At 43.5% G+C, this 27,222-nt stretch overlaps 2 protein-coding genes across 4 annotated transcripts in view; both read left to right on the forward strand.

Annotated features, from left to right (window-relative positions):
* ANKRD12 (ankyrin repeat domain 12) overlaps window positions 1-800 on the forward strand; it is a 68,585-nt gene extending 67,785 nt beyond the window's left edge. Inside the window, exon 13 of the transcript XR_012623002.1 lies at window positions 545-800. The gene's annotated coding sequence lies outside the window, so the exon portion shown is untranslated. The remainder of the gene's footprint in view (window positions 1-544) is intronic.
* Window positions 550-27,222, forward strand: TWSG1 (twisted gastrulation BMP signaling modulator 1). 3 transcript variants are annotated; one of them, XM_074821905.1, is made up of 5 exons: window positions 550-668; window positions 4,591-4,756; window positions 12,114-12,213; window positions 16,207-16,473; window positions 24,763-27,222. In XM_074821905.1, exons 2-5 carry the CDS (start codon window positions 4,634-4,636, stop codon window positions 24,942-24,944), a joined length of 672 nt encoding a protein of 223 aa, XP_074678006.1. In that variant the 5' UTR covers window positions 550-668; window positions 4,591-4,633; the 3' UTR covers window positions 24,945-27,222. The 3 variants fall into 3 exon arrangements, with proteins under 3 accessions (XP_074678006.1, XP_074677995.1, XP_074678016.1); XM_074821894.1 differs by lacking the exon at window positions 550-668 and adding an exon at window positions 2,404-2,566; XM_074821915.1 differs by lacking the exon at window positions 550-668 and adding an exon at window positions 3,646-4,010.

A 27,222-nucleotide genomic window follows, 5' to 3' on the forward strand; every position in this document is an offset into this window, starting at 1 on the left:
TAACGTTGTAACATATATCAAATCAGCATTCCTGAAATATGTAAGGAGGCTCAAAAACAAACAAAAATTCCCATGTTGCGAAATTTAACACTTTTTTATTCTTGGTACTGTTAATGATCAGACAGTTAATTATTTAGTAGTAGGAGGTTACAGATATTCATGAAAAAGATTTGTTACCCTCTAGTCCATAAATTATTCAAGGAATAGGTCCATTTCTTGGGATCTGATGTCTGTGAAACTTACTTCTGAAAGAAATGGAGCTTAGGCAAGAGACCTGGTTACCCAGAAAAGAGATTTAAAGTACTTGGTTTGAACTGATTTTTAATTACCAGGTGAACTACTTACAGAGTAGTTAGTCCTTATGCTTGTATGAATGCCCAGGGTGCCTTTACTGTGATGGAGAGCGAACAGGCATTGAACAAGAGACTGTGTGGACATCACTGCTAGTTCCAATCAAGAATAAAGTCATAGTAACGCAAGCATAGTAAAACCAATTAATAGTAGTTCTTGTCCTGTAACTTTTTTTCCACTCTTAACTTGTTAGGTACCTGTGGGAGGAGAAGTTGTTCCTGCTTTTATATAGAAGTATCTTCCTGACATCACTCAGAATTGAAGATGTACTGAGGAAAATGCAAATGTGCTGTTTGCAGTAAAATATCCTTCTGAAGGTAGCTGTAAAATTCTAAAATAATACAGAAATCTGTATTATCTACTTAAAAAAAACAAGGGGAAAAAATGGATAAAGCTGCATGATGTTAACTAGTAAGTGGGTACAAGTTTATTTTCATGAGAGTAATAAAAAGTAACATGCTTATCAGGAAGTGGGAGACCCTAATACAGACTTGTTTGAAGTATGGGATACAAATAACTGAGAGTGTTTCATAACAAACAGAAAAGATAAACTAGGTTGCAGGAGTGTTGGCCCTGTTAGAAGAGAAGCAGGTGACAAAAGTACTGGGGATGGAGAAGACAACTGGGCGGATTTATGGCTGGCACTTGGCGCAGTTGTGCAGCGGTACCCCGGTGCCTGCTCAGAGAGCGCCAGGGCGTCGGAGTCCCCGGGCTGCAGCGGTGACAGGGCACAGGGTGGTGTCGGGGTGCCACAGCAGTCCTGCGCCCCGCACGGCAGCAGGAACAGCCCCGATGGTCTCGTGGGGCTGGGGTGGGCAGTAGCGGTTCAAGTGTGTAAAACAAACAGAAAGTGCGTCCTCTGGAAGCATCAGCAGAAACATTTTGGTGATAATTTTAAAATATTTTGGCAGTATCCTATCTTAAAAGGAAATCTGAAGACACATGTTTCTTAAGGTTAGCCTGTGTGTTCTTTACAAGGACAGATGATTTCTTATTATCAGGGTCTGCAAAACAGATTTTGGGGCGGTTTTTTGGATTGCAACTGCTTCGTAAAAAATTAGTTGTTCAAGGAAAGGGGACTGTCCAAGTGCTTCAGTCCCTTAGACAACGGTCTCCTGGCTTCTCCGATTTGAATCCAGGCTTTGTTCCAGCCGTGCATTTTTTTGCCAGTTTACTCCGTTTAAGGACACCCTGCAGTGGGTTTCCCTCCCCGGAGTTGGGAGGGGAGGAGGAGGGATGATAGGAAGAACAGTGACAAGGCGTTGGGACGAAGGCCGGGCTGTCCCCGGGGAAGCCCGGGAGCTGCTCCGGCTCCCCGAGCACCCAGCCGCCTTCCTCCCGCCTTTTTCTTCTGGGGAGCGAACTTGATACTTTGGTCCCTTGGAGTCTGGCACGTAGGAGCATGAACCACCCACGCAGCAGCGTCGTTGAGGCCCTGAGGGGGGCTGTCCGGGGTCCCCTCCTCACCGCCGGCTGCCCCCGCCCTCCCCCGGGCTGGCGGCGGGGCTCCCCGCTCCACCTGCTCGGCGGGGCGCAGCCCCCCCGCCGCCGGCGCTCTCTCAGGACAACTCCCGCGAATTTATCGCCAGGATCGAGTTCCCGTTCGGCGCCCGCTTGCTCCCCCGGCAGCTCCCCCCGGCTCCCCTTCTCCCTCCTCACGCCTTGCCGCGGCCCTCTGGTGCGGCGCCGCTGCCCCGGGCGCCCTCCCCGCCCCTCAGCAGCCCCTCGGCGGAACCCTAGCTCCCCCGGGCTGACTCCTTCCCCCACAAGACCCTTGAGTTTCCCCCTGCTCGCACTCGGGAGGGAAGGGGGGGACACTCGGCCGCGCACTCCGGAAGCGACGCCCTCCCGCTGCCGCCGCCTCGCAGCCCCCCCACAGGCGGGCTCCCCCACCTTGCCCCTCAGCTCCCCTCCCGCTCGGCAGGGCCCAGCGGGAAGCCCCCCGGCCCCTGCCTCCCCCGCCGCGCCGCTCCGCGCAGCCGCCGCCCGCCGGGGCGGAGGGTCCCGGGCCGCGCTGCCGGCGGCGGGGGGAGGGTCCTGGCGCCTGACGGTGCCCCGAGGCGGGGCGATGCGAGGCCGCGCCGCCGCCTCCGCGCTGCCTGCGGCCGAGGGGGAGCAGCGGGCCGAGGCGCGCGGTTGCTGCTGCCGCCGCCGCCTCCGGAGCAAGCGAGAGCCGCCGGTGGAGCGGGGGGTGCCCGGCCCGCGGCGCCGTCCGGTGAGCCAGCCGCCGGGGAGCAGGGAGGGGGGGGAGGCGCCGGGGGGATGGAGCCGGTGGCCGGGAAGGAGGAGGAGGTGGCGGGGCCGCGGCTACTTCTTTGTGGAAAGAAAGTTTCGGTGCGGCTCGGCGCAGCCGCCCCGCTGCCTGCCGGAGGAGGAGGAGGCCGGGCCCCCCGCTGCCGGGAGGGGCGGCTTTCGGCGACGCTCCCCGTGCGGGGCCCCGCCTGCCCCCGGCCGCTTCGGCAGGGGGGTGCGGTGGCTGTCACCGGCCTCCCGGGCCCCTGGCAGTGCCACCTTTGGGGCCCGGGCCTCCCGGGAGGCGGCGGAGAGCTGCGGCGGGGAGGGGGAGCCGAGCGCGGGTTGATGAGCCGGAGGGGTTTTTTGGGTCTTTCCCGCCTCGGCTGCGAGCCCACCGATGCGGGAGAGCGATGCTGAGCCGGGGCTGGGGGGAGCCGGTGCCGCCGGGGCGGGCTTCAGGGGTGGTGCTCCGGGGGGGGGGTGCGGGGGGGCGCCGGGTAAAAGTCTGGGGAAGCATCGGTCGGTGAAAGGAAAACAGAGCGACGGGGGCAGCCCGGGGCGCTGGTGGAAGCGGCATCGCTCCGGCTCCGCTCCTCGGGAGCCTTTTCCGCAGGAGCCGAGGGCAGCCCCTTGCCGGAGCGATGCGGCGCCGGGACTGCCGGCGGGTTTGGACTGGCTCTAGCTGAAGGGAAAGTTTCTCCGCTCTGGGTAGCGGGGGGAGTAAGCGGTGATTACCCCCCCCCCCCCCCCCCGCCCTTGTGAGGGAAGAGCTCCAGAGCTCCCGTCTTCTCCGTGAGTGGCCCCCGGGCCTTGCGGGGGGGGGGGGGGGGGGGGGGGTGTCCCTCCCCCTTCCCTGCATGGGTACGGGTGGCGGTGTACCACGCATTTCAGAAGCATTTGATGATCATTGTAAGAAAGGCTGATCGGAGACAGGCTTGAAATGGCCACATCGTGCCTTACTTGCAGGTTGTCTTGTTTTTCTCCTTTTTCATGTTCTGATACTGGTAACAGAGGGGTGGGCTTTTTTTGAGTTCGTAAAGCAGAAAAACATTTCTAGATACAGAAAGCAAGAAACCCAGTGCCCCACTAGCATTTTTTTCCCCTCCTAAGAGAACAATACAGGCTCACTGTAAGCTTGCCCAAACATGGGCTGCCTTTTATTACATATTGGTACGGTGCCTAGTGCAATAGGGTCCTCTTGACTGGGCTCACATGCTAAGCACAAGTCAGAACTCACTGGCACAGCGCTCATCACGCTGTATTTGTATTCGCCTGCCGAGAAGCTGGGTTTTCATAAAGGGAGAAAGGTGGAACGCTTTGAACAAGCCCAGTTCTTCTGTCTGTTTGAAGTAGCAGATGCTCGTCTCTGGTTGACTTCAGTCACTGGCGTGGCTCTTGAAAGTTCACCGCGTTCAAAGCCTCTGGTACTTTTTTTTTTTTTTAAACGTTGGTGTCTATTTTTAAAAAGAAGTTAATAACTTTGTGATTGAATTGAAAGCCTGTGTGGTATCTGACTGTTGGTATGAAAACAACTGTCTACATTAAAGATGACATGGCAACTTACCTTACACGTCCTAAAAGGTTGCTATATAGCTTTGGTCCTAGACACCTGTGTGTACCTTTAGCCTGAGGAGATACTACACGAAACCTCTCTGTCTGCTTTATGCATTTACAGAATTATTTACAGGTCTTCATTGGTGGGTTTTCTGAGGCATTTTTTTATCATCACTGCTTATAGGATATCATATTTGATATTGCAAACTCGAGGTTGTTCACCTTAAATTCATTGCAGGTTTAATCCAAAGGTGCAAATAGCAGAAAGCTTCAAATAAACAAGTTAGCTGGGGGAGGAGGGCTTGGGTTTGTTGTTAAGCACCCCAATTTAACCTTTTTTTCCACCCCCCAAAAAAAATGTTAATCCTATTGAAAGAGTTGCAGGGGGGAAGGGAAGTAGGATTTAACTTGTGTTCTAATAGCCTTTTCAGTTGGTTTTTTTTTTTTCAGTGCTAGTTGAAGTACTTGTGAAAATTGCTCACCTGCAGGAAACATGAGGTCGCAGTACGTCACAGCACCTACGGTCACTGTCCTTCTGTTCCTGCTGTGGATCCAGTCATCAACGGGTTGTAATAAGGCTCTATGTGCTAGTGATGTCAGTAAATGCCTGATACAGGTACAAGTCCTGTTTCCTTTATTTGCTTTTAAGCATTTAGGAAAAAGTCCCGAAGCTGTGTCTTGAAAAGATTCAGTGATACAAATAACTGCTATTTTATGTTAAATAGTGTCTTTTTAAAGAAGTTAATATGGTCTCCTGCATATAAATGTAGATTAACAACCATTTAATAGCTAATATTAAGTACATGTGTATATGAGCATGTTTCTTTTTTTTAATAGATTGGTTATTGTTAGAAGCCACTACCAGTCATGCTGTTAGTTTTCAGTCTCTTTCTTCTTCACTAGTGATATTATGAATATTCTTTATTAGTGATATTATGAACAAGCAAAAATTTAAAACATGTTTTATTAAAAAGGTTTCTGTGGGCAACAGTTGGTTTTTTTTAAAGATATCTGCAATACTAGAAGTTCAGATGTGCTTACAGTGTTTGTCTGAGGTGTTCCCCTTATCTGTTCCCCTTAACTTGCAATCTGTCCCAGCCTAGGCAGAGGGTCATTAGTTGATGCCTGATGCTCTCCATAACATGAGGTTTGTACAGTTGATTAAAAGATGCCTAAGAACTCACATGAGAGAAGTAACACAAGTAGAGCTAACACCTAACTTGTCTTCGAGTCCTGAGGTGCATTTGGAAAAGCTTTTTGATCAGAAGGGACCTATGGCTTCTAATGGTCATGAGCAAGCTCTGAAAGCATGCAGGTCTACCTAAAAAAAAAAAAAAACCCAAAACCAAAGCAATTACCTAGGAAATGGATGTTAAACTCAAATCCAGATGCTGCTTTTGACGCACTGTGTGGCTGTCTGCAGTGAAAAAAAACAGGTTGCTGCTCTTATAGCAGGAGTTAAGAGATACAGTGTGCTGCAGAAAAGTGCCTTTTCTGGCAAAATTGTAAGCAGTTGTGGTATCTACCAAGTATTTATTTACCAACAGTGTATTAAGCACACCTTTTGACTCCATATTGAAAAAAGGAGCCTTCATCTTGTCAGTTGCAGCTTCTTTAAAAGAAACTGTTTCTTACTGCCTCTTTGTAGATTGGAAATGCAGTAGCAGAGAGCACAAATATCACATGCCAGTAATGTGCTAGTATGCTTACTGTAAATGTATGATCACAGTCTGAAAAGTGATGCAGAAGTGGCGTGAAGCATTTCCATGTTTACTTCATTTCGTTGACTTCTGTATAAAATTTGTCTGGTTTACAAATAAAAATACTTGCCAGATTCACAGATCCATCCTGTGGAGTGAAGACTGGCTGCAGTCTGAGCTGTCTTTCTGGCTTCTGCACTACCATTGCTTTAATAAAAAAAAAAATACAAAAATCGCTGCTTCTGCTAGCCCCACCATGGTCTGTGGAGTTGTTAAATATGGGAGCAAGAAAGAGGCTTTTGACTTTACCTTTTCGATGACAACACCGGTGGTTTTGCTGGTATGTTGGGCATTGTGCACTGTGACAAACTGATGCACTTACAAGTTCTGTTGTGTTTTTTCAAATCACCTTTAGGCTTGAAACCTTTAAAAATAAGATGCTAGTTGTGGCATTGGATGTATGAGGCACTTAAATAGCAAGTGCAGTGATACAGATTTGCTGATTCAGGAGAAAGCTGTTGGCCCAGATGAAGGGGATAACAGGGAAAATAACGCTGTTTTCTTTTCCTGTGCCACTGATGGAGTCCACCACCCGTGAAAGCACAGACATCTCTTTCCCAAGCAATCACTTACCTTTTATTGAGTCAAGCTTGAGACACCTCACATTTAAACTTTATTTTTATGAGCTAGCCTGAATAGAGTACAGCCCAGGAGAAGTGGAGCTAGTGCTACTGGAGTCCTTCCTCAGCTGGGGATAAGATGGCTCCAGTTCAGCGCTGCATGGAGGTGGCTCACACGGCTGTGTGTTACTTGAATTATGTTGGCATCTCTGTAGTGACGCAGCCCTGTGCATGCAGAGGGACCCCTGTACTGCTTTACTTGTAGGTGTGTTCCCTCTTACTTTGCGTAGGTGGTGTGGAATCCCTTTTTAAAGTGTTTCCCTGAAATCAAAATTGTATGCAGTTCTCTGAGACCCTAAAGTAATCCAGGCCATGTGAATTGTGTGCAATTACGGGGGAACACCGCTGTTTATTTTCACCGTCTGGCTGCTCTCTTCCTGCAAACAGGCCTGACATACCAGTCAGTATTCATTCTTTATAGAAGAACAGATCAGGTCAGACTAGTCTGTGGATATGAAGGCTCCTAAAGCTTTGACTTAAAGCAATTGTCGTTTTTCTTCTTCCCCTTTTTTTTTAAAAAAAAATCTTCAGTGCTGTTGTGGCAGAAGCACTGCACTGGTATGTGAAGTGCGTGTTATTTCTTGGGTAGGTATGGAAGTAGAGTACATCCATGTATTTTTTTTTTCCCCCCTCTAAACTCTTCTGGATAAATGTGAACTTAAAATACTGTGTTGAGTGAGTTTGCTTGACTATTGCATGACATTTTTCCCTAACCTCCTTTTATAACTATTCTAGTTCATCAAAATCCATGGCTTGAAACCAAGATAATGTCACTCGGAGACAACTGGGGGAGCAAACACAGTGTGAATGTTTGTCATCTGCATTTGTGTGCTGAAAGAGAAGCTGCCTGTCTTAGACACATAATGAGACAAAAGACCTGCTCTCTCAAAAAGCATACGGTTAACATAAATATTTTTGCCAGCGTGGCTAGAAGTCAGTACAGTCATTACTGCCACTCCTTAGGAGCTGCTCTGCTTAAGGGTGGTCCCTACATAAATATTTATTTTGTTAGATCCAGAACAGAGCATGAGATCAACAATGCTCATGCATTCAACTTTCCTTTTACATCTGGAGGCTCTAGCTTCATTGGTGCTCTCATAGCCTACTTCTTGTTTTTCTGAAAGCAAAGGCCTGTAAGAAAATAGCTTGAGGCATCTCTCTGTGTAAGCTTAGCCTTTGCGAAAAAACCTTGTGGCTTCCGGTAGTTGTTGAAGGAGTTGTGGATAAGGCTTGAGAGTGTAGGCAGAGTGGGACCACAAAATTGGTTCCCTTGAAGGGTTTGGATGTAACTCCTTCCCATGTCTCTGGGATTGGGGCATCGAAGGCAATAACTGTTAACTTGCTTTTCAGGTAGGCCACTGAGCCCTGGTTGCACACAGCGTGCATACTGCAGTATTTGTTCTAGCACATCTGTTGTTGACTTGGACACATGGGTTGTTTTGATGTTTCCATGTGTGGAGGAGATGAGAAGGCCAGTTATATTTGCTGGGTGGAGCGGAGGCGTATATTGTGTCCTTGCAACATGGAGGAAATCCTTGAAGGCAGAAACCTCTAGGATAGGACGTTCCCACAATTGTTCATAGCAAACGGGTTTGAGGCGAGTCCCAGGCTGGTTCTTGCGGTGCGGAGCTACCTGCAGTAGTCAGGCTTGGGTGGTACATCCTTGTTGTGCTGGAAGCCGAGCTTTGCTGTCTCATCTGCAACAGCTCTTTAAACTACTGCCATGTGTAGGAAACAAATAGTGCTATAGTTCAGGTGTGGATTTCAGACCCTTCTAAAGAGCGGTTGATTTGCGGAGAATACAGTTTGCTCTCCCGAATGCTACACGCCTGCAGTCACTTCGGCTGGTGCGGTATCATTACGATTAAAATCTCTCTTCATCTTTGCCTTCGCCTCCTGTTAATCTTGTGTACAAACTTGTCAGCTTGAAAGGATCTCCAAGACTTTTTAGCCCTGTGGTATGAAATAAATACCACTCCTTAACTTCAGGGCTTAGGCATCTAAAATTTACTTTCAGTGTGTATGTTGTAGCTGTAGTACGTAAGGCACTTGGGTTAACAAAACAGTTCTGGCTGGTTTGCTTCCAGGAGATTTTCTGTTATTAAACTGTTCTAGGAAAAAAAACATTAGCTCTTTTTCTTTCACTCCCTCTTCCAGTTTGCAGAGATGTTGCCAATGCCTTCAGGTCTTGTTTCTCACTGCACTGAGAAAATAGTCTCTGTCATTTCAAGAAAGCTTTGAAAAAATGCAGATGTTAAATACCTTGTAAAAATCTTTATTTGTTCTCTGGAGCAGAAGTATCTTTATTGTACAAACATGCCTGCTTCCTTTTTAATGCTGTATTTTTAGACGGAGAAGCTCATTTCTTGCCTAGCAAAATACATTCTCTGATGCACCTTCAGTAGTTCAGCTTGGGAAGTTGCCAGGTTGACTTATGAGTAATATTTTCTTCCGAGTAATATTTTCTTCCACTGACGCCTCACCACCCCCGGCTATCAACAAGGAACGTTTCTCATTCTGCCTCGCTTCACCATGTCTCATGTAAGCATTCTTTTAAAAAGATGTATCCTGTACAAGTATCCAGTGTGGATGAGTCAGGCAGAAGGACTCAAGAGTGGTTAGGGAAACCATGTACGTGCAAACACATATATGGAAAAACATACAGTTATTGCCCTGAAGAGACGGTCAGACTCTGAGAAGAGGGAGCTGAAGAACTGTGCAGAAGGCTAATTAATTAGGTTGCTCTTTCTTCCTTCCTCCCCCTTCAAGTTTAAAAATAAATTAAAAAAAAAACCCAAAACCTTAAGAAAATTACACTGCTCATAAGCCCTTCCTATAAAAATAAATTTGTTAAAGTACTGGTAGGTATAATGACTCTATCCCAAAGTAGTGCTTACGCATGCAGATGCTAAGCAGAAAAAATTTTTATCATGTTGCAAGTGCAAAATTTAAGGTTACATTTAATTCTGTGAGAATACCCTTCTATAAAACTGAAACAACTTAAATTTAGTGTATTTTCTGGCTTTGATTCATACATTACGTTTAATAGTTTACGGAGGATCGCCTCCTCCCATGTACTGGCTTGTTGCTGTTGCAATGTCTTTAATAAGTATAAAGTTGTTTGCCTGGTTTTAGTGTTGAAGAACAAATATATAGGATATTTTTAATGCTAGTATATATTAATGCTATTACTTGGCCAAGGTAACAGTACTTTACTCATGGTTGTTTTTAAAGTTGTTTTATTCAGGCTTTTTATTCTCAAGGCTGACACAATCTGTTTATCAAAGGGTAAGATAAATATTTTAGAATGCGTCATTCATTCACATAAGTCATCTTTCTAAGTTTGTGGTGTCTCCTCTTGTGGAAAAAAACTTGTACTATATTAATGAGCTTATTTTTGATCTTTCACTTGGAAACAGCATAGTAATAGCAGACACTAGTAAACTTTGAGGATGAAAAAGTAAAAAAAAAATCTTGGTAGTTTTCCAATCTGTAAATAAAAATTTAAGACTTACTAAGACTGCATATTGCAGAAATGCATGTGGCGCAGGAGTTCATGCTCGAACACTCAGCAGGGCAAACAGTTCACATTTAACTGTTCAGGCAACAGCATTTCTCAGCATTACATAGAACACACAATAGTTTGCGAATTTACTTTCTTTGCTGGCTTCAAGAAGGTTTGTGATCTAGGATGAAGTGAATGGAAAAATAACCAATCAATGAATTGATAGCGCATTAATACATTGTACCACGTCTGCAGCAGGTTTGGGGGATTTTTTTAGTTTAGTCGAGAACTGGGAGCCCTGGAGCTTCATTTGCTGTATTCTTAAGCCCTGTCACCAGCCAGACCTTGCTCTGGCCTTCCCCACTGAAACGCACTCTTCAGTCTTCTGTGGGCCTGCGCGAGTTGGTGCGAGAGAGGGGGATCCCTGTGCAACTTGACAGTCTGCGGAGATTGGCAGTTGCCAGTGCTGCAGAATAAAGAGAGAACGGGGATTGTACACGATCAGGTGCATCTCTGCGCCTTGCCTTGCCTAGCAAATGTGCTCCTGTTTGGTATAAAAATGCCTCCTCTCTCCTTTACCTGACGCTTCTAAACAATAGCAAGCAAAGAATTATTTAAAAAGTTGAATTTTACCCCCTTGGCTTCTTTCCAAGACTTTGCGGGTGACATTTGTGTCTGCCTTTAAGGAGCAGTGTCCCTGACCCAGCTGTGGTTAGCTGAGGTGGAGCCTCGGGTGGTGACTCCAAGTTAGGAGAATTTTACAGCAAACCATCTTCCTGCCCTTCTATCCTGTCCATGTACGTCTCCTGACCACACCACGGTGTGTCCCTCCCCTGCTTCTGGAGAACGGGATCAAAGTGCAGGGATGGGCGTTGTCATCTCCCTGGCCTGGTGCGTAGCAGGGATTTGCCAATGGCTCTTCCAGTAAAGCCAGGGGTGGGAAGGATCCTGTGGTCAGTGTTTCCAGTAATGAGATTTTGTTTTCTCACCAGTTGTGTGTAATGGGATAGTTAGACAGGCGTCATCAAAATGAAATTCTTAGACAGGGCAACCAAATGTGACTTCTTGACTGTCCACGTTTTGCACTACAGTGTGATTCAAGCCTATATATTACCGTCATGTAGCCACAGTCTTTCAGCCAAACTGGAATTACTAGTACGGATTTGAGCTAGAGCGAAGGAGACCGCCTGGTTTTTAGATTTCCTTCATCCATGTAGGCTATTTCTATGCTGCGAGGTCCACGAGTGTATGTCTTCAGCAGGACTGCTAAACCAGTGCCTTCAGGTTTAATAATTTGAAGAGAAAGGTTTGTCTTCTTGCTTCCATGCCTTTTTCATTTTTCTAGATTAATAACGGTTAAAGAAAAATGCATATGCATACCATTTCACTTTCTAGAGGCTCCAGAAGTGTTGAAAGTATCCCAAGGTGGCAGTTTAGGGGGGGAGGAGGAAGGGGGTTGTTTTCATAATAGCAAAAATGAATCAACTGAACCCACAGGGAGCAGAAATAGTCTGGTCACTAATTCTGCAGATTGAGAGCAATGTGTAACAAGCATTCAGAGATGCACAAAATCCTGTGATCAGATGACTTAACCGAATACGTTCCTTTTAGAATCCACGAATAGGTGTGATCATGTGTATCTTCTTGAGTATGCACATGCGGCTTATAGTAACTTCCTTTTTTAGATAAATTATAATGTACGTGCACTATTTATATATAAAGAAACATCCTCCTTTGAATTTCCTCTTGTGATGGGAAAAACATTCACAGAACTTGTAGATTCAGGCATATGTAGAAGTGCACACACCTTTCCCATAAATAGAATTTTTTTCTCTTTTTAAATACTGACTTCAGATTTGTCTTGAGAATGTCACCTTTAAAAAAAAAAAAAACACCTTGCAAAAGATCCTTTTGCAAACCAAGGTTGGTTCTTTCGCTGAAACTGTTTTACCATTTACTCACTGTATTAGCGTACTAAGATTTTTTTAATGCCATAATTTGAGTTGCGACTTGAGGAAGAATTGCGCTGCCATGTTAGCATGTTACATCTGGGATTGCTGCAGTGTAATGAGTTTCTGTTGTTCGCAGGAGCTGTGTCAGTGCCGCCCTGGGGAAGGGAACTGTTCCTGCTGTAAGGAGTGCATGCTCTGCCTAGGCACACTCTGGGATGAGTGCTGTGACTGTGTTGGTAAGTTTGCGTTTCTTTGGGATTTTCTTTTTTTAAATTGCTTCATCCTGCCACATGCTGAGCTCACAGTCTTATAATAGAAGTAAAACAGCAGGACAGAGTCTGTGCTTTAAACATCTTACAGCTTGTTCTGTGGGTATTGGATAAATTACTGTGGGGAACCAGACATTTGAAGGCTGTATCTGCTCTATGGAGTTGGGGGTGTGGGGGTAGTCCAGATTTTGCTTGGTTAATGTCATCATAACTGACCATTAATTTTGTCTCTAAAACATAAACTCCTTTTTGAATTGTCATCTTGAGGAAACTAAACAGCACCTACGTCATGGGGTTGGATGCTTTATGGAGGTTTCTAACTGTAAAGCGTATTGACAGATCCTGCTCAGGGACAAGTTTAGGTCCGAGTTCCCCTGTGAATCCTTGAGACTAGTAGTAAATATGCATGGCCCGGTGTTTTCATTGTTCTTTTATTTGCAGGAAGAGCTCTTTGTGGAGGGTAAGAAAGAGGCATGCAAGTTCTTACTGTAGGATTAGATGATAGTCTTAACAAGAACAGCATTAGTGCTAACAGGTAGTGTTCAGAATGCCCAGATCTTTCCAAGTGAATGCTGCCCCTGCTTAAGGAGAATGTATTCTAGTTCTCTCTCGTTTTAAATGTATTGAAAGCTTCATTCTCCTGCAGTTGCTGGAAGTCTCCCTCTGCTGCCATTCAAAATCTTTCTGGCTTCTATGAAAGGGATGTGTCTTGAGTGTTGTACCTGCTCTCAGCTTCTCTGGCTGACTGGGTCTTCTCTGAATTCATGAAGGTGATTAGTGTCAAAATGCTCCTTTTCAGTGCAGTCCATTGCTTCTCCTGTTCCATCATGATGTGAATATGCTTTCTGGCATCCTGCTTTTTGCTTGGTTCTGGCTAGCTTACCTTTGTGTTACCATCTTTCAGTAAGCAGCAGAGTGGTGTGGTCTTGCACATGTGTGAGTCTTTCCAATGGCATGAAGTATTTATTGCCTTGCACCTGTGGAAGCTATACATTTAGAAAGAGGCCCTAGAGTTTCTTTTTTTTATTTTGTCTTGGGCTCCTTGAAAAGTTTTCTCTCTCTCTCTCCCTCCCTCTCCTTTCTTCCTCATCCCCTTTGCCCTTCCAGTGTTATCTTGTTTTTTGTAATGTAACACTAAAGTGCTCTGTTATATTCACTCATAGGGTTGAGGAATAGGATAGTAGGCTATTTCCCTAGTTCATAACCATTATCTGCAGTAGAAAGCAAGGCATAGTGTGCCAGTCTCTAGGGAGAGAAAGAACCAACCTCTTGGGATTCTGAAGAAAAAGAACAAAGTCCACACACAGTTGTGTGGGGTTTTTTTTCTAAATCTGCAGCTTACTGACTGTTCTGCTGCTCTTTTCCGTGGCGTTGCCCAGGAGAGAAGTTAATGAGGTTACAGGTTCAGTTTCCCAGTACTGAGTAAACTACAACATCTCCTGATGGTTTTGCGGGTGCCTTGTTGGTTCTGTGGTATGGTCCTATTCTTCTCTTCAGTGTAGGGTCATCCTTGCTGTAGCCTTATTCAAATGAGGAAACAGGAGTGCATGCCATACCTAGCTTCCTGGAGGCAGTTCTTTGCTGATACTTGAGCTGATATTTAAGTCTCTTTATAAGCTGATCATGTCTAATGTAAAAGCAGATAGGTTGTCGTGTCTTTCAGGTCATATGGGCTCTGAGGTCAGGAATTACCTCCTAGCCTCCAACACTATCTTTATGGGTGCTCATTTGATGCCCTGTGTTTTGTGTGGATGTTCTCTCCCTTCTCTGACAAAGAAAAAGACACCAGAGGGGAGGAGGACAGCAACAGGTTCCTCTTTTCTCTATTTTTCTAGGTTTTCTGACTTAAGCTCTTCTAGTCCCTCACGTAAAGGCTTGTCTGCGTCCATCATTTCAATAGTCCTTTTCTGCATCTTTTCATACATTCCAAAGCAGTAATGTAGACATGTTTGTTCCTTACCAGTTGCTCATAAGCTAAGCTTTTTAATTATTGTTTTAACCAAAGCTACTCTTTTATAATAATTATTATGTATAAATATAATTATAATTAAAATACTTTTAGAAAATACTATTTTAAAATAGTTTTTAAAATAGTAAGAGGGAAGGATCTTTGTGGAATGAGCCATTAAACTATGAGCGATGGTTTCTTGGTACCATACTGCATTGATAGGCACAAAAACTTGTACACATTCTGCAATAATTTAATAAACAACTTTGATGTTATTTTTCTCCTGTGTGTCCTTCTTATCAGTGAAATTTATTTTCTGAATCCAACCTGACAGAGGGGGCCTCTAGAAAAGCTTGCTGGTTTCCATTTCACAACATTAATACAATGACATTAACTAAAGTATACATCTCTTGATGTGGTTGTACAAAACTCTTATCTTCCTAATTAATTTTTGGGTGGACATCCTTTATTACAATTGTATTCCAAGTACTTACTAAAAGGTGATAATGCAGACATAGAAATTTTTTGTTAAAGGAGCGAGTACAGGAATGTCTGTGAAAAACAATGTAGTTGAGAGGAGTAGGAAAATAATTGTTTACAGTAGGAAGTTTGTGTAAGTGGAATTATTTTTTTAGTGTGACCTGATGGTATTTGGAGGAGAGGCTTATTTTTTTTCCTACCCAATACTTGGCTCACCTTTTTATAGGAGAAGACTATCTTCTTGTGTTGTTCCTATTATTAAATGCTGGTAATGCTAACCACTTGCCTAAGATTTGCCAGATCTTCTGCTAATTGTCATAAATGAGCTTCACTCTGTTTTGTTCATTATCGAAATTCATCTACTTAGGTTGAAAAGACTGTGGTTTTGTATAAGGCTCTGGATAAACGTGATTTCTGAAGCTGGAGTTCTACTGTATCTGCACTGCAGGAGATGCTTCTCTGGTTGTGTGGGGCAGGTAGATTTGAACATTTATGTCCCATATCGCTTTGATACTTCAAGGATTGGTGTGCTTTGCAGCTGTAGCTGTCTAAAACTGTGTTTGTGAAACTGTCCAAAATGATATCCAGATGCACATGAGGGGAATGGATTTGTCTGTCTCTTGCCAGGTGACTTCCAATAGTGTTTTATGGCTTCTGAGTTTAACTACCTATGCAGATAGAGCTTTTCTTTTTAATCTTGGTTGTTTCAATGTTCAGATTAAATCAAGAAACCCTTCAGTTTCACTGCTAGTAATAAATGTTAGTGTTTAAATGGTTAATGAAAAACTGGCACCTGCATTGCACATCACAAAAACATTTTGTAGGAGGAGGCAAAGAGAAAAAAAGACTACAAGGTTTCAAAAAAGATACCACAAAAGACATTGAAAAATAAGGAAGAGGTAACCTGGAAATAAGCATTTTGCCAGTAGTGACCACTCCAACTATGTAGCAAAACAAGGTTTATCTCAGCTGTTTCTAAATTCAGATTCTTGCTCCCTCCTGATAGTGATCTTCGCATCTCTGGCAGATGACTAAAAAGATCTAGTGCACTGCTGCAGCAGATGAGATCGAATACTTGAATTGTGATCAAAAGTTTCATGTACCTCAGGACTTGTCAAGATACTATCTTCCTTCAGTTGTAAGCTTTCATGCCAGATTTATGCTAGTATCAACTATACTGTTCTTTGTCTCTTTTCCCAGAGGAAACAAACCTTTCTTTGAACTCTTCGTATTCTAAACTGTAATGGTAGCATAAAAAGGGAAATGAACTGCTGTTCAGATGAGGTTTTTCTTTTCACTTGGATCTCACAAGTCACAGGTGTGTTTTGTGGAAGTCTGCAAAGATCTGAAACTTGCTGTTACAGCAAACTCATCCTGCTGTATTTGGTGGAACTTCTGCTGTTGAGCTAATATATATGAAAGGTCTCTATTCTGCTTAGAAAAAAAAGCAATTTTAATTTTCTAAATATTCACGCCTGTTTCAAGAAGAGTTTAGGGAGTTCTGTGTGACTTACTGTTTCGTTCCTCTGCAGGTATGTGCAATCCTCGCAATTACAGTGACACACCTCCAACATCCAAGAGCACTGTCGAGGAGTTGCATGAACCAATTCCTTCCCTTTTCCGGGCACTGACAGAAGGGGATACTCAGCTGAACTGGAATATCGTTTCCTTCCCTGTGGCAGAAGAACTGTCACACCATGAGAACCTCGTTTCCTTTTTAGAAACAGTGAACCAGCCACAGCATCAGAACGTCTCTGTTCCAAGCAACAATGTCCATGCACCTTACTCTAGTGACAAAGGTAATGAGAGTAGCGTCTAAATTCCTAGCGTTTCCTCTTGTCTCTTCCAGGAGCCTTCTCAGTGCATATTCTGTGCTTGTCTGTGCTTGCTTCTTCTTTTCCCATAAAAAATTGTGAAAAGTTCAGTCTAATTTTGAGCATGATGTAACAAAAGGAGTGAGGTAAAAGTACTGAGGCACGTGGAAGATGCTGTTAAAGTGTCTGATGATCTTAGGAAATGCTGAGCCATGTGAGTTTAACTCTGTAATTCCTCCTGTGGCATGAGGCAGTTTGTTCACGTTATTTCAAGTACACTAGCATGGTATGTTCTTTGACTTTGAAGCAGTTACCTATATCTTAGGAGACAGGACAGACCAAAAACTGAATCCAAATCATGTATCAGTGCAGAGGTAGGCAACTGAAACACATGACTTCAGGAGTTTGAGAAAACGACATGCCATAAACCATTGTATCTAGAGTAGATGTTTATTTCTTTTGTCTGAGCTGGCATAACTTCAACTCTTTAGAAGGATGGTTTGTAGAAAATCCAGCATAAATAGTAAACCTGAGTAAGATTAGCAAGGTCGCTCTTTATGTTGAGGAGGGATATCTGACAGACAGTCTTAAAAATAAGCAATTTGGAGGTGGGGGTTCAACTTATGGACTCATTCCTCTTATTTTGTATCAAGGTTTTTATATTCTTACCTTCAGTTTAGAGGACAGACTTCAGAATATTGTTTGCTGGGGGGGCGAGAGATGAGAAGTTTGAGGTAGTGACAACAGTGGCATAAGAAAAATACTCGCTGCTTCTTGGTTTCCATACTAAACCTGAAATACTTTTCCCTGCAAATCATTACATCAGACTTAAAAGAATCTCATAAACAGTTCATAGTGAAATTGCAGCTTAACAGGGGAAAAAAAGAGCATGTTTTATTAGTGTAATTAATTCTTTGCTTCCTTTCCAATATACACTTTAAATATTTGTAACCCCATATGTTGCTGTTGTGATGGCTCTTTTATCTTATCAATGAAAGATTCCCTAATTGATGGACACACTGCTTTTCCGTACCATTGTGAACCTTTGACCTAGTTACATTTCTGAGTAGGACTGCTGTTGATTAAATGGGACCATAATGGCAACTCTTCTAATTTCCTTTGGTTAAGGCACGTTAGAAAAATAAATTAATTCCAGAACTGGGAAACCAGATGGTCAGAAAGCATCTCATTCATATGTCTTTGACGTTATTGAAACGCTTGTTAGCCATTATGAGAATGATGCAGAAAGCCATGTTAAATGGCAAGCCACAAAAAGCCCTGTGTGCAAACACTACAGTATTTAAAGATGTAAATTATACTCGGAAAAAAAAATTATGCTTAGGACAATCTTGAATATATCCCACTGTACTTAGGTACTGCAGCCCAGATGGCTGTTCCCTGACAGTCCTTTACTACCATACCAACAGGATGGGCTAATGGTAGTTTTGGATTAAACTTGGAATTTGAATTGCATCTCAAGGGTGTGGAGGAGTTTTGAGTTTAACAACACAAATACATAACACTGCAATTTTTTCTTAGTCAAAAGTCTCCTTCATTTCATTTTTACTAAGAACATATTAGAGATTAGGTTGAGAGAGCTTTCACTAGAATGATGACAGTCCAAAAATAACAGTTATATTTGGAAATAGTTACCAAATGCCACTGGTTTTCAGGCTTCAGTAGACACTTAGAACAGAAATAAATGTCAGAGCTGTTCTTGTAATCGTTGGCTATGCCTCCTCCATCTTAGTGATCAGTGAAGAACTGGAAAAGGTAGAAGATGGCTTTCAAAATCCTATTCTTGAAGTATCTAAATATGTAAGCCTGTTGAGGGGTCTCTTTTCTTTGTCACAATGTAGGCAACTTTTTCAGAAGTCGTATTAAAGTTTGCTTATAAAAACATGGATGATTCAAGCATTGAGAACAGAAGAAGGTAGAAAGAAAAGTTGGCTGCTGGCGTTGGTCGGTTGGTGTTTATTATGGTGGAAGCAAGGACAACTAGGGAATTGTACCTCTTGTGTTGGATGCTGTGTGAGCCATGGACTGGCATTGTTTTTAATACTGTTTTGATGAGTTCATTGGGGAAGTAGTAACCAAAAGGTGGAGGGGTCAAGGGCTAAAGAGCCTTATGAGCACGGGCACGGAGAGGGAGCCCAGGAAGTTGCTGGAGTCTGATGGCGTCTGCCCGTGCAAAGTTCAGTCACACAGTCAAGTCACTGTGGTTTAACAAGCTAGCATGTGCTAGAAGACCACTAAAGGGAGAGGGTGGGTGTGTGGGTGTGTATGTGTGGGTGCTCAGTTGCAGTAAATATGAGCATAGCCTGCAGTGGAAGAAACTGAAGACCATCTCTTTACCCTTTCCTTCTCCCCAAACATGGTGCTGGGCTTAAGGGCAGATCTTGCAAATGGAGATGTCCTTAAGGTGACTTGCTAAGCAGTTTTCTTCAAGGCCATGACATTCAGGGATTTGAAAGAATATTCCTGTGAGCAGGAACACAGATGCTTTGTTTTCTTTACAGTGCTATGCCTCCTCCATTTCATGCTTATTCTGTGGCTCCTTGCATGCTTCACTCCAGCATGGTGTGCCGGGCAGCAGCCTGTTGCATTGCCTGTAAAGGGAGAGGGGCCTGTGTGCTGTCTTCTGGAACACATCCCAAAATTTGGAAAGGCTCTGCCTACAAACACCCCTTGTCACATCATGTAGCACAGTTCTGATTTTAATTTCAACGTGCGTTGATGCAGGGATCGCTTTAAGCTGGTCCAGGGTGCGAGACTTTCTCGACTGGGTGAGCGTCAGGAAAAGCAGTACCAGCCGCGGGAACCCACGAGCTTTGTGCCTGAGTGGCGTGAAGCCACCGGCCCCAGGAGGGCGGCTGTAGATCCGGGGGGAAGTGGGGTGCGGTGGGATATAAAGCATTCCTTTCTCGCCCCAGCCTACTGCAAGCCCAGCCGCCAGACCTTGGACTTCCCAGTTATTATCTTAATGAGTGTCTTCCCTTTCCTTCTGTGAATTGACTTTTAACGTTTTAGCTGCCAAAGCATGCGTGCGCTGCTGGAGCTGCTGTAGTTCGTACCAGTAGTTTCTGGCATTTGAGCCACTACTTCAGAGAGGATTGCAATGATTATTCATCTATAGCTACATTTATACTCTATTCTTTTTGCTTCACTTTTTGTTGATACGCTCAGAGCTCTGAACTGCAAGTTCAGATGTTTAAATAAGCTTAATTGTTTCAGATGATGACAGGATGTTGGCGAGAGAGAGAGGGGAACTAGATAATCTTTTGGCAGCTGATGAAGTAAAATCTGTGTTGTAGTTAAGGGTTTCTGACTTACACTGCTTGGTGACACAGGGGATGGCATCTGCTCTGCGTTTCCGCTCCCCTCCAGTGCCAGCCAGGTAGAGCTAGAAATCCAGTAAAGTGGCATCTACCTCTGTAGGTACTCTAAGAAGCCTTTTTTTTTTTTTTTTTTTTAAAAATGTTTCTTTTTATAAGTTCTGATTGGCATAAAATGGTATGGCTGCTGGATGGACAGTTACCTTTTTAAAGTACTTTTAGGGCTACCAATAAACAGACCAGCAGATAACTGAACTTACACAGCACCTTTAACTTCAAAGATGGCATACAGGGTCATTGACTGGGAAAGTTTTTTCATCTTGTAGATAGGCATTTTTCCTTAACTTACAAGAACTGAATTGTTTTATCTTTTCTGAGTTGCTAAATTCATCCGTAGTGCACCAATACAGATCTCACTTGCAGCACAGACAGTATCATAGCAAAGCCTAATAGAAACGTGAGTCCATTACTTCTGGGCGTTTGGAATTTAGACTTGATTGTTGTTTCTCCCACATGACCTTTGTAGAGTATGAATTGAGGGGGGGAAAAAAGGTGAGAAACTCTGGGAAAAAAAATGCCTCTACATCCTTCTCCCTCCTCGCATCTGTAGTCTTTACTGTGTGAAAATTGGCAAAATGCAAATGAAAGAGCTGTTACTGCACTAAGTAACATCCTTTTTATCTACACTGAGGGAGCAAAGTGATGACTATGTAATTAGGTTTGTGAAACAATTTAAATACTCTCCAGGATCCCAACTGAGCCTATAGATACGTATTTTTTTCCCCTGTGTAACTGTTTCTGCAGCCTATAAAGAGGGATTTAATGCTTGAGGTGAGGAACTCTCCTGCTTTCAGTAATTCAGCCTCTACACAAGCACACAGACGCTCTGAGGAGGGGACAGGAGTGTCCCGTGATGAACAAAGTGCACCCTGGCCAATCTGACTTGTTCAGACCTGCTGAGTGAGTGAGTGAGACCTCAGAAACAGTTTGGTAGCATATACACGGAGCATGTCCTCCAGCTGCTTACAAGAGCTACTGGGAACCAGCCAGATCGCTCCTGGCTCTGGCCTGCTGTGTATGGTCTGTCCTCTCCCCTTCACAGCATTTTTGGGCTGGTCCTCTAGGACCTAATCCTCTTGGCTTGTGTGCAGGTGGAAATAAACTTTCTTCTCCACTCTCCAGTCTGTCAAGATGTCCTTGGTTGTTGCTGCCACCTTCATAAGGTCTGGTTTTGGTTCCCATTTTGGTCCTTGGCTGAGGAGACCAGTCTCACAGGACCTGAGTGCTGTCATCTGGTTTTGCCAGGGCTATGGGCCTTGTGCTGCTTGTCCTCCAGCCTTGTTTCCCCCCAAAAGATGTCTTCAGTCTCCCAGTTCATTGTCATTGATCTTTACATCCTAGAAATCACAGGCTCATCTTCCAGAAGAGGTTTATTTCATGCTTCAGCAGGCATTAGTTGATGAACTGGGCTTCTCCAGGACTTCTGAACTGGTACTAACATGGATGAGGCTGTCACAGATGAAGTTAACATGAAGGTGAACACAGATGTCTCCTTACACAGAGGGGACTCGTCATTGTCTGGTGTGAAGACAACCTGCAAGTGCTGGGAGCAGCTAGACCATCTCAGAGCGTGCACAACTTTCCTGACAAGCTTTCCTGACCTACTCTAGGCTTTCCTTTGTGTGTTTGAAGTCGGAGTGCACTGATCAACATGACAGCAGCGAGCACTTGTGGCAACCCTTTGGAGAGGACTCTGGTTTCTTTAAAGAGTTGTTACACTGCTATCTAGAGAGAGCCGTGAGTCATTTTGCCTCCTCAAGCTGAGCCAGAGACTAGGTCAGTCAGGTGGAGATGGCATCTCAAAAGCTGATTTTGCAGCAAGAAATCTTTCTGGATTAGCCAGGATTGCCTGTTTCAAGGCAGAGGCTCTGTGCCTCCAGCTGACACCTTCAAGATTGACCCTGTGTATGGCATTTAAGGTCAAACTTGAGAAGAAAACTACTAAAAAGGTATCAAAGGAGTGAATTGGGATTAAGTAAGAGGGTACAAAGAGTATGGATATGTCTTAGGCTTCTGTAAGGTTCCTGTGCTTGCACTCCAGCACTGAACTGGATGGCTGACGGGACACTCACTGGTTCTTGGATTTCATGAGGAATGCTGCCTGGATGCTCAGCTCTTTCTCCCACCCTACCCTTCCACTGAAAATCTCCTGTGAGGAGTGAGGGGGACAGATACCTGGGAACGTCTGGGCCTCCTGTGAATGGATGGTGTGTGCTCCTTCCTGGGACCCTGGCAATCTGAGCTTTTTGTCGCTGGTGATGAAATGTTGCGAAGTCCTTGTGCATTCTCCGTAAGATGGCGGAGCTGCTCTATAGTGTCTGGGTGGATTCTTGCCTTTGAGGCTGTGATGGCTGCATCTCCCTACCACTTTTCAGCTTTGGCTGAGCACTTCAGGTGTATACCTGGCTGGTCACTCTTTGTATGTGGTACATAGCATATGCTTCTATTCTGCTCTTTCTTCCTCCCCTCTGTAAATAAAGTGTCCTTACTGAAGCTGTAGATATGTCGATTGATTTTAGACAGAGGTTTTGTTCTCTGAGAACTCTCTCCTTTGGTTGTGGTCCCTCAGGCTTTATTATCAGGGGTCACAGAAATAGAAGTGTGAGGAATTGGACAGGACTTTCACAGGGACAGTGTACTTTGTTGACATTCCCAGCAGTACTTCAGGTACTCCAAGATTTCTTGGACAACTACAGTTTTACTCACAGCCCATCTTTTCTGGCAGCAGAAAACTGCTTCAGCTATGGGTCTGTGCTTCCTCCCCAAAATCCTTATGGCCTGTTGCACTGTATATGGTGTCTGCAAGATGTGTACATCTGTTCAGAGCCTGAACAAAGCAGTGAATACTCTCTTGCTTTCAGTGGGCTGGCAGCATGTCCCGTGACCCTCTTGCTGCTGTTTAGGTAGTAGTAAAATAGTTTGACAGGCGTCAGGGTTCCCTCACACCTGTTCTAACAAAAGGTAATTCTTAAAAGGGTAGGCAGGGTTTCCAGATGTCAAGCAGGAGGATGCGTCCACAGAAAAGCTGTTGGGTACATTGTGCTCTTCAGTGTATGTTGTGTTGTCCCTTGTCAGGTGCCCAAAAGCATGGGCACCACAGAGATCATCTGTTGTTGGTACTGGGGAAGCCAACTGCATAGATCTGATGACTTGTAAGGTGATGGAGACCCTTGCTGGCCTCAACTCACCTTTGGACCTCACTTTAAGAGCTTACCATCAGATATGCATACTACTGAGGCTGTTATTCTATGGGGCACCAGTATTTTGAAGGGAAGGTTCTGGTGCACTTCAGCCTCCCAGGAGCTGCTCGCAGATAAGAGGCTGAATAAACGCTATGGTTAACAACTGCGCTGCTCTGAGAGTCCTTTCATTACTTACCCTTCTCCATGTCTCCATAATCGTTCAAAAAAACCCCCACTGCCTTGATTTACCATTTATGTTTGGATTACCCTTCTTCTAATCTGTGTTGGAATGTAGGTCAGTATGCTTCTCCTGGATCTATGTACCATAAGTAGTAATAGGCTAGAAAGCCCCTTGACATCTCCTGCTCACAAATCTATCTGATGTGTGTGAGTGAAACATTCGTGTTTGCAGACAGCTTTCCCTTGTGCTTTTCCTCAAAGTGTGTCAAGTTACACTGGGGGTAAATGTGATGCAATCAAGGTCCTTTGGAGGATGAACAAAGTTACAGTGTAATCACCCGGTCAGCACAGAAGAAAGTCGGTAGAATCTGTCAGCTTGGAGAATTGGAAGTAGACTGGGGAGGGATGTTTTTGTTTTATAGTCGTGGTGAATGCCTCAGCTCTAGTTTGAGTTGCAATGCCAAACTTCATGGCATTTCAAGTAATGGCATGGATGTTAGAAGAATAAAGTTAACACTTAGGCAGAAGGGGTTCCTTAATCTTAGTAGTAAAGCTGGTGGTGTTGCTAAAAAAAAAAAAAGAAAATAGTGTTCAGTTTCAAGTTGAGGCAAATGGGATTCTCTAGCTCTGTGATTTAATGTGGCTGAAGAATATTGTGGAGTTGGGGGGGAGGAGGAAATGTTTACACTTAAATAAGTGGGTTTTGGTGGTTTTTAAATAACTTCTCTAAACCTGAAGATTTCTTGATAACATGTAGTAACTGCTGGCAACTGTGAAAGTAGTATCTTGATACTGCCTTCAGAGGACACATGCCTGCTTGTTATTTTGGCTTAGCCCATCCCTACATTTTAGAAGGTATCCCTCTGTGGTGGTTTAGTCCCTGCCGGGGTCTGAGACCACACAGCCGCTGCCCCTCCCTCACAAAGGGAGTGAAATACAAACCCCAGGGCTGAGATAAGGAGAGGTTTAATACAACAGTGCAACAGCAACCAAACAGACAACAACAATAACAATAATAATAACAGTAATAACAATGAACAGAGGAAGATGTCTACCGATACAGCAACGAGAGCAGAGAGACCGCATAACACACGTGCTCACCGATTCTCCTGCACTTGGGCGCCAAGACGTGAGGTCTGCATGGTATATGAATAACCTGGCTAGAGCTTCCCCCCCCACTGCTGGGGAAACTTAACCCTATCCTAGCTAAACCAGGACACCCTCATAACTGGGGGACAAAACCCAAAAACATTCTTGCCTGTGACTATAGAAATAAATTAAACCAGAAGGAGAGCAAACAACAGGTTGAGTTGTAGACACTGAAAACTTGATAGATTGTACCTTGGCTCTCTGCCTCTTCTCTCTGCTTTCACTATCATCTTTTTTTTTCCTTATGCCTCATAATCATAATGATTTGCAATCCTACTTCAAAAGCTGCACATTTAATTAATTTTTAACTAACCTTTAAAAATATTTTAAGACCTTTTAAAACAAATTTTTCCCCCCTCTTGGTTTAGAACACATGTGTACTGTGGTGTATTTTGATGACTGCATGTCAATACATCAGTGCAAGATCTCTTGCGAGTCCATGGGAGCTTCCAAATACCGATGGTTTCACAACGCCTGCTGTGAGTGTATTGGGCCAGAATGCATCGACTATGGCAGTAAAACTGTAAAATGTATGAACTGCATGTTTTGAAGCAGGAAAATTGTAATATAGTAATACTGAGGCCAAAGTAATCTCTCTCAGTTAAAGAGATGGGGATTGCAAATACTGCGTTTTGGTGGAGTGCCTGCTAGTTGCAGTTAAATGTACCTAGTTGGAAAAAGATGTATAAAATCTGTTGTTTTTCTTTTTTTTTTTATTCATGTAAGCAAGGCTAACTAGTATTTTTTTTTATTTCTGCTCGAATGGTACAGCCATGCTCATCCTTGCTGTTCTGATTGTTTTCTTTTGATTTGAAAATATTGACTATACTGGTTTTCAGAATGTAGTACTATATGTTTTAGTTTAGAGTAGGGAAACCTTAAGAATATGGCAATGAGATTTCCATCATCTAAGTTCAACAAATAATTAAATGGCTGCTCGGTTGGAGGAGGGTGGTTGTTCTTTAGGAACTGGTTTTTAGGGATTGGTTTCTGGTTTTGTTTTTTAACTTTACCTTCCAGTTTTTGAGCTTAGCCTTCTGTTGTGAAAATAGTATTTGGGGAAGAAGAAAAATTAAAGCTTTCTCTTCAACACATGGGTTGTCATGGATAAAATCCTAACTTCTTAGAAGGGCTGCCCAACAAAACACTATGTATGGGACACTTTTTTTCCAAGTTTTATTTGCCCTGCTCCTGTAAGTACATCGGGGCCTATGTTGCATAATTTATATATTAAAAAAAAATCTTTTTGATCTTCTTTTAGATACCAAAATAAAGCTGTTAAGTGCAGCTGCATCTCCCTCCTTTTGCACTGTTTTCTAGGGTTGCATACTCCCTGAATGTTCAGTCAAGTAAAGGAAACGTGAAAGGTTATTATGGATTTAATGACTAAATGAATAAAGAAGAATGAAATGATATGAACTAGCAAGTGGTACAGGGCTACCAGTTGAGCAGTTGGCAGCAAGCATGTTCCCATTTAGTAGTTTGCTGTGAATATTTATTCCAAAACATAATTGTTTGTGTTTTTTTTTTTTCCCCCCATAAAATGTTGTCACTGAAGAAGGGAAGGTGTATCCACAAAATTAGGATGTTCTGAGTTCAGAGCATTGTCCATTTTTCTAAGTAAGAGTTTTAGTATGGTGACAGTTACACAGTTACATAAAAGTTACTATGCCCCAGTTAGGGCTCCACTGATAATGGTACTAAGTACAAGAATAAAGTGTATGAGTAGTTAATGATCAGCTTTTGGTATTTATAACTATGTGGGTTTTAACTTCTTGAATTTTTTTATGCATATATGCATATGCACACACACAAAAGAATTTGACTATTCATGTTTCTCTCACTAACCTCAGTCTAGAGGGATTAAACTGTTTTCTAGTCACACCTGTCTATCTGTACCATGTACAAATGAAAGCAGTCATTTTAAATGTATTTTGTTGAAAAGCTTGCCTGAATGTTTTTTCGTTTTTTTTCTCATGATACAGTTCTTTCAATAAGATGAAATAATAATAATTAAAAAATCTGCTCTCATGAAATAATGTTACATCTCTCTTTCAGCTGTAAAGAAGTACTTGAAAGATGAATGTTTATTGTTTTGAATTAGTGGATAATGGAATACCTTCATGCTTTAAACTTGCAAGTAAATGATAAAAAATCATAGACGTGAATAGAAAAACTTAGCTTATCACAAAGGAGTTGTTCTTCCTATATTTGACAATTCACGTTATCTATTCTTCTGCTTGAGATTCTTAAAATGAATGGAGAGAAAGAATATGTTAGAGTAGCTGTGACTGTTTTTAGCTGGAGGGTGATGCATCATTGTTCTTGACCAAGATAAGACACATACAGTAAGCATGGCTACAGCGTGCTTCGGATTCTTGCCGTGTTAAATTATTGGAAACATTATAGTAGTTCAGAATCTTCTTGGGGGAAAAACAGAGCTGATGTTTCTGGTCAGGCACCTGCTGCCCCATGGATCTGTGACACCATCTCCATTTACATCATCAGAATTTCACTGTGAGGTCAAGTTAAGGGAAGAGCAAGGGTGTGGAGTGGGGGGGATGGGATGGGACTGGCCTAACAGGTGTCCAGGAAACACTGTGGGGAATGGCATTAAAATGTAAACACAGTTGTCTGTGTAATGGCCTGAGAGTGGGTAGTGAGGATGCACACTTTCTGGGGCTTGTCTTATTTTTTGTAATTCCTGATGCTGTCTAGAGTTTGTTGTAAGTGTTGCATGTATGCAAATGTCATACGGCAACATCCAGTGTATTTTATTATGATGAGTGTTTTAAGAGGTATTTTAATAAAAAGACGTTACTGGTTCA

The sequence above is a fragment of the Strix aluco genome, chromosome 1 (genome assembly GCF_031877795.1).
Source record: "Strix aluco isolate bStrAlu1 chromosome 1, bStrAlu1.hap1, whole genome shotgun sequence".
Taxonomy (NCBI): domain Eukaryota; kingdom Metazoa; phylum Chordata; class Aves; order Strigiformes; family Strigidae; genus Strix; species Strix aluco.